The sequence below is a fragment of the Topomyia yanbarensis genome, unplaced genomic scaffold (assembly GCF_030247195.1).
Source record: "Topomyia yanbarensis strain Yona2022 unplaced genomic scaffold, ASM3024719v1 HiC_scaffold_655, whole genome shotgun sequence".
Lineage (NCBI taxonomy): Eukaryota > Metazoa > Arthropoda > Insecta > Diptera > Culicidae > Topomyia > Topomyia yanbarensis.
Genome location: NW_026683886.1, coordinates 1 through 7,781, shown reverse-complemented (window position 1 = coordinate 7,781; position 7,781 = coordinate 1). Strand labels below are relative to the sequence as shown.

Below are 7,781 nucleotides of genomic sequence, written 5' to 3'. Positions count from 1 at the left end.
CCCGTGCCGTGAAATTGATTTAACAATATCCCTTTCCTCCTTATTGTGCATAGATTGTTGCTTTTTCTGGTCAACCTTTTCTTCCCTCTAATCCGCAGCAGAAGGTCTGGTCCTCCGTTGCCTGGATCGGGGTCTTGTCAATCGTCCCTTTCTTTGCCGATGCCTCTTATGACCATGGACAAGTCCTCCATCTGAAGCTGAGTTTGTTCCAACTTGTACTGCTCCACCTCCGGCGGATACTTGATTTGATCCAACGTATATATTTGTAACTTGATTTATTCCTATATTCATTGTTTCACCACCAGCTGCAACATGACTTGTTCCTATCTGCCCTGCTCCACTTCCAGTTGTAGTTGGACTTGTTCCAATCGGTTCTACTCCAGCTCCAACTGTAACTCCATTTGTTCCTGCTCCATTTCCAGCTGAAACTGAACTTGTTCCAGCATCTACTGGTCGAGCACCAGCTGTAGCTGGATTGGTTCCTATATTTACTGCTCCTTTTCCACCCGAAACTAGACTTGTTCCCGCTCCTGCACTCACACCAGCACCTAATCCTGCACCTGAATCTACATCTGTACCTATACCAGCACCTTTACCTACTCCTGTAACTTTACCTTGGGATGCGCTTCCTTTACCTACACTTACACCTACACTTGCACCTACTCCTGCACTTTCACCTGTACCTAGACCTGCGCCTACACTTGAACCTCCACCTTCACCTGTACCTACTCCTGCACCTACACCTGCGCCTGTACTTACACCAGCACCTTCACTTGTACCTACTCCCGCACCTACTCCTGTCGCTCCACCTACACCAGCACCTTCACTTACTCCTGCAACTTTACCTTTAGATGCGCTCCCTTCACCTACACTTGCACCTACTCCTGCACTTTCACCTGTACCTACTCCTGCACCTACACCTACACCTCTACCTATACCTACTCCTGCACCTACTCCTGCAGCTCCACCTATACCTGTACCTCCACCTACACCTGCGCCTAGACCTTTACTTGAACCTACACCTGAACCTCCACCTACACCTGAACCTCCACCTACATTTACACCTGCACCTGCACCTACGCCGGCACCTCCACCTACACTTACACTTGCACCTTCACCTCCACCTACACCTGCACCTGCACCGACACCTACGCCTACACCTGCTCCTAGATCTACACCTCCACCTACACCTACACCTGCGCCTACGCCTGCACCTCCACCTACGCCTACACCTGCTCCTAGATCGACACCTCCACCTACACCTAAACCAACACCTCCACCTACAACTGCACCTGAACCTACACCTCTACCTACACCAGCACCTGCACCGACACCTACGCCTACACCTGCTCCTAGATCTACACTTCCACCTACGCCTACACCTGCGCCTACCCCTGAACCTCCACCTACGCCTACACCTTCTCCTAGGTCTACACCTCCACCAACACCTTCACCTGCAGCTGAACCTAAACCTCCGCCTACACCTGCACCTACACCTCCACCTACACCTCTACCTACTCCTACTCCAACACTTGCGCCTATGCCTGCACCTCCACCAACACCTACACCTGCTCCTAACTCTACACCCCCACCTACACCTACGCCTACACCAGCACCTCCACCTACGCCTACATCTGCTTCTAGATTTACACCTCCACCTAAACCTATACCTGAATCTATACCTACACCTGCACCTCCACTTACGCCTACACCTGCTCCTAGATTTACACCCCCACCCACATTTACACCTGCACCTGAACCTACATCTACACCTGCACCTCCACCTACATTTGCACTTTCATCTATTCCTGCAAATTTACCTTCAAGTGAACCCCAATCACCTACACCTGCAACTACACTTCCACCTTCACCTACACCGGCACCTTCGCCTGCACCGTAACCTGCAGCTTCACCGACACCTTCACCAAAACCTTCACCTGCACCAAGATTAGCACCTGCACCTACACCTACACCTACACCTGCACCTGTACCTGTACCTGCACCTACACCTACACCAACACCGACACCCACACCTGCACCTACACCTACACCAACACCTGTACCTACGCCCACACCTACACCAACACCCACACCCTGACTTGCATCTCCACCGTAACCTGTTCCTGTGCTTGATGATTCAGCTGATGATGGTGTCACAATGGTCACACGAACTCTTATTCGGTTCCAGTTAGACGGCGAATCATCTTCTAGTTCCCTATCGTTGATGAGTTCACGTTCACTAGAACCATCGAGTTCACTTGCATCCTCTAGAAACCACCTAGAAGATTGATCGTCAAATTCACTCTCATCTTCGAGTTCACTTACGTCCTTACTAGAGGACAAATCGTCGTCGAATTCATTATTATAGTCAAGTTCGCTTTGGTCCCAATGGTTACTCCAACTAGAAGTCTTATCTTCATCCAGTTCCGTACCGTCTCGTAGGTTCCAATTAGAAGACGTATCGTCATCTAGTTCATTAACGCCCTCAAGTTCGCTTCCATTCCATTGATACAAACTGGAAGGCTTATCGTCGTTGAGTGAACTGTCACATGTGCATCGTTCAGCGACTGATTGAGCACAGCAAATCACACAACAGCAACATGGAGCGCCATCTGTTGATACGATGAAAGTTGATACAATCCAAATCAATACTACCGGTTTAACATCGTACGAAACTAGCCCCATGGCGTGTGAAACTGCATTAAACTTAAATCTCATTCTGAATCGTATTCAACTGGTAGAACTTTATACTAAACTGTCAATGACTGATTCGCTGATTGAATGTTACGACCAGATGGCGTAAAAAATAATAAACAATCAACTAAATCGATTTCGGAAGACTATATCTACAGATTAATAGACATAACACTTAAAAACAATGCTTCTCCCGCTATAGCAGTTATTTTAAATATTTGTAGTTGGAACTGTGGCCGCTTTTGGTATGATGGCGCCACTGACTTATGAACAAGTGGGGATAGACCACTAGTGAAAAATTGTTCCCAAGCCTGAGGGGATACCCTTTAACAAATGAGTTTTTGGGACCGTGTATAAAAGGTGGAGCTATTGTTCTAGGAAAATTGGGGCCCATATTATTGGCTCGAATCAAAACTCGTCGAAATGTCAATTGACGATAGGTTCATCCGGAGTGTTCATTTGTGTTTACATTTTGCTAGCGTTGCCAATTTTATTTTGTGTCCACCACCCAATGTGGCTACGCCACATCGCTTTTGCGCGTGCTGTCCGACTTCGCTACCGCTCAGTCGGACTTAAACTAGGGATAGCTCCTATGTTTGAGTAAGCCGGGCAAACGTGTGGATCACAGGCTCGCTTGCTTCCGAAGGCGGGTCGGTGGCCACCTCGCACGGCGGAACCTCAGCGGCTTTGCACCGCTTCGGTTCCTAGACCGGAATACGACTTAGAACCAGCCAGCATTCTGGCTGAACTTAACTGGGAAGTTTAGTAAAATTTAATCTGGAAAGAAAAATTTTCTGGCAACGCCCCAGCATCCCGTTGAATTCTAACGATTTCACCACCTGGGCGCCAGGTTGACGATATGAAATGAACTTTGTTTACTTTCGACAAGTTTTGATTCGAGCTAACAACATCCAGTCGAAAATTGACGGATCGATTTTTTTTTTTTGAAGAAATTCCTCAGTGTTATGTCTGTTAGTCTGTGCTATTTTTATGGCTATAGAAAGGGCTGGCTCGAATCAAAACTTGTCGAAAGTAAACAATGTTCATTCCGTAGCGTCAAACTGGCACCCAGGTGGTGAAATAGCAAGAGTTCAACGGGATGTCGGAGCGTTGCCAGAAAATTTTTATTTCCCAGATTAAATTTTAGGAATCGATTGTCACTGAAGCCAGAATACGAATTAGAATCAGCCAGAATTCCGGCTCATTTTCGGTTGAACTTTACTGGGTTCCGGTAACCATCCGGTACCCTTCAGGAACCTCTGTTTAAGGTGTACCAGTGCGATGCGGCTTAGCCGCTTAACCGAGGCCTAGGAATCGAAGCGGCGCAGAGCCGCTGAGGATCCGCCGGGCGAAGTGGCCGCCTATCGTCAATTGACATTTCTACGAGTTTTGATTCGAGCCAGTAATAGGGACCCTTCTGTTAAGATTCATTGCAAGATAGAGCATGAGACGTTTCTGATCAGCTGATTATTTCTTGTTTATTTCTTCTGACGTTATTCGGGTGAGCGCCACGTCCGACAAAATCGCCGATTCGAGCCAGCATTAAACGAATCGGATCAACGAAAGATGCTCGTCGGAGGGATTTTTTCTGTTCGCAAGAGCAGAACAAAACAAACTTATTGAAAAAACCCTACTGAATTGTCAAACAAATGTCTTCGTGGATTTCCTAATGGAACATTGTAAGAAGACGTCATATGACTAAAAATGCTCGAAAAAATGACAGTTCAGCGAGCTTGTGTAGATGGTCTTAGAATTTAAAAGCAGTTCGAACCAGGTTTCGTACTGAGTGGAATCAAAAAGCCCATGTAAACAAGCTGTCTGAACTGTCAGAAAAGTGAGGTTATACATTTCCATGCAATGTTCTATATAGTTCAAATGAAATGCTAACCCCTGTGGCCAAATTCTTCGTCGTGGAGAACCGAGAGTGTCAAACTAAAACGTGTTTACATTTTCGCAGTATATCAATTGCAAATCATTCTGCAGCTGGGAGGGAGAAACAGACACTACGCACGAAGTGTAAATAATAGCACTTGTCAAGAAGCAAGAAAACTTTCGACAGCCAAAATCAATCAAGGTGGGCGACGCATAAATGAGCAAATTTCTTTTTGCGTGTCATTGATGCAAGCGTGTTACCGGCACATGACTTCAATCGTGTGATGGAAAGGATCTTGGGACAGTATAAAATCAGTGAAAGTTTTTTTCCCGGGTGCTTTACATTGATTTGAAGACAAAGTCAGACGACAGTTTGCTTCCAGTACTCGAGTGAAATGGGACAAATTTCGGAACGATGTGTCTAATCTTATACTTTTAAAATAGGATTTTTGTGCCGTTCTTCTCCTTCATTCTACCACGGTTTCCTAAAAAATTGCTTAAACTGAATATTAAAAACCGATACAACATTAAATTCAATCTGAAAAATAGAATTTAATTTTATAAAAATTTAACTAACAGAATCCTTGAATAAGGAAACTCGCCGGTAGAGGCATGTTTATCTGATTTGTGAAATGTTGACCAATGCATAGGTATTTGATAGGTAGATATATATATAGGTACGGCTGCAGCCTTGGAACGTAAATATCCATATAATGAAATAAACGAAAAAACGTTTGATATAACATGTTTTCGTTTTTATATTTCCCCTTTATTTACTACTGAAAAATATTGCCATCCTAAATAAAGTACAGAAAACTGTTTCCACCTTTCTTTTTACATCATCAAACAATTTTAACCGTCGAACTGTCAAATTTAGCCAAGGTTATTTTGCAAATAACTTTCGAAGTGTAAGATTTTAACTAATAGATAGAAATGGAATTTTTTCATGATTCTGATCATCAGATTAAGCTGCATGAGCACCCGAACATTAAAAATATTATGTCGATGTCAAACTTCACGTCGAAGTAACTTGCCAATTTTTTTCGAAACTTTGTTTATATTTATTAGCATGCATCTAAGCCGTTGATGATTTTCATTTTCGCAGTATACTCTCAAAAGAAACTTTAAACTGGAGAACCATCAAATCTGACTAGCAAGGTGTCACTCATTCTAAAATTGTTAAATCAGTCACAAATTTTTAAAACTTTCTTCGCACGATTTACACCATTATTACTTGTCTTTACTATAGATATGAAAATAGCTTTTATGACATGTTTTAAATAGAAAGATGATATAAATTATTTTAAACCAAAAAGTATTTTTGAATTACCAAAAAACGTGTAAAAACATATAAAATTAGCGTTTATTTTACATTATAGCAAGATCGCAATATTGTCTTAAAACGATGCTCGAAACTTTTGAACGCATCTAAATTCTTATTCATCATTGAATACATAGAAATACAATTTATTTGATTGTGGCAGCACGGATTACCGAAAAATCTATCTGGCTAATTTCAAAATGGCATTAAAATCACAAAAAAAAAACTTTAATAATATTTACTGCTACACCCAATCTAGACAAAAAATCAAGGAAATTCATCGTTCGGAAACATTTTCAAGCAAGCATATGATAACAATACTCTCATTTCCTCGATGAACACTTTTTTGTAGCTCGGAGTGACAGTTTCGTTCTGGCTGGCTATGACATTCACATTTATTGAGTCTGTTTCTCCCTCCCAGTTCTGCAGTATTGAGGGTTGGACATCTATATTGTTACGTTTAGAAAGCTGAGCTCTATCGATTTATGTAATAAAATAAGTCAGTTCATCCTTCATTTAATGACGCGGGTGACTTCATCCAGTGTTAACGGATTAATCCACGGAAATAAAAGTTAACAAAATAAAAGCATCGCACATCCAAACGGACAAGTCCACAGCTTCTCTACTGGCTAATTTTTAATTTAGCTACGTCGGTTCCCCCGTCCTTCCGGTATTTGATGCCAACAGAAATGCTTTCTTTCAAGTGGTTTACCGTTTTCTCATCCCCCTCTTCTCCCTGCCAATGTTCGGAATTCTCAGTCGCTTCCATCACTCGTCGCCAGGCAGCGTCATTCAGCATTCAACAAGAACCGACCACACACATTTTCCAGATGCCATACGTCATCAGCAAGCATGACCTTGCTCTCCCCCCATACACACGAACACGAACAACACGAAGGAGGAAGAAGAGGGTACTCAGCACCGATATTGGGTAACGGTTAAGCAACGCGATTATTGCTCTCGGAAGAAACGGAAGGTGGAAGCGAAAACAAACCGCTTACGCTATTTGATCGGCATGAAAGTGCTCCATTGGAATGCAGGAGGGCAAATCGCACATTCGATACGGATTCGCATTCCGACGTGACTCTAGCGCAGTAAAAGTGGCTCTGGCCGCCAAGAAGCCGAGCGAAGGCGGTGACGACTGCGACGACGACGACGGTGCGACTCAGGGAGCAGCAACCGGATCGGATATGTGTACGTGTTTTCACTCCACTGCCTCTTCCTGCTCGTATACGTCTTCTGAGCATTTCCGGAAGAGCTCAAGATGGAAGCGTCACCCTCGCCGTGTGTGAATGCTTCGGTGGAGACGGTTTGGGAATTGTATAATTTTTGGTTTTCCTGATTCGTCGATAAGCGGACGGAAGTGTGTTCCGGTTGGATGAATGTTTGAGGGGATTCCGCATCGTCGAAATTTGGCTGGAACCGATACACTACGGTTGGGCGGTTACGGGCGGTACGGTTTTCTTTCCCATGGCCGTTCAATATTGGCCCTTTCTGATTCTGGTTGAACCAGATTGATGGGTGGGTGGCTGCATTAAGATCAATCGATTGCTGTTTAATTAGGTCAAAAAGCCAGTTGATACTTTTTTGTCTTTTAATTTCTAAAATGACAAATGAAACATTTCTTTTATATAAAATTGAAATTACAACACCTTCCTTTCAAAAATCTTGACTTCTATTAGGTTCTTTACTGACACAATTAACCTCACTTTTCTGAAGAGTTCACTAGTACTGTTTACATGGACTTTGTGGACTACTAGGGTAACTGCTCCCTAATTCATCTTAGCACCTCTATTCATCTCACCCATTTGAACACATTAGTTAGAGCAGTATCTGCTATCTCTATTCAACGCATTAGCTCAAATAGTAGGATGAATAAGGGTACGTTGTGCTC

At 43.5% G+C, this 7,781-nt stretch overlaps 1 protein-coding gene across 1 annotated transcript; it reads left to right on the top strand.

Annotated features, from left to right (window-relative positions):
- Nucleotides 1–319: 319 nt before the first annotated feature.
- Nucleotides 320–1,900, top strand: LOC131696056 (uncharacterized; the record flags this gene model as incomplete). Its single annotated transcript, XM_058984582.1, has 1 exon — nt 320–1,900. A coding segment is annotated over one exon (1,581 nt), but the record flags the coding sequence as incomplete, so codon positions are not given.
- Nucleotides 1,901–7,781: the final 5,881 nt, after the last annotated feature.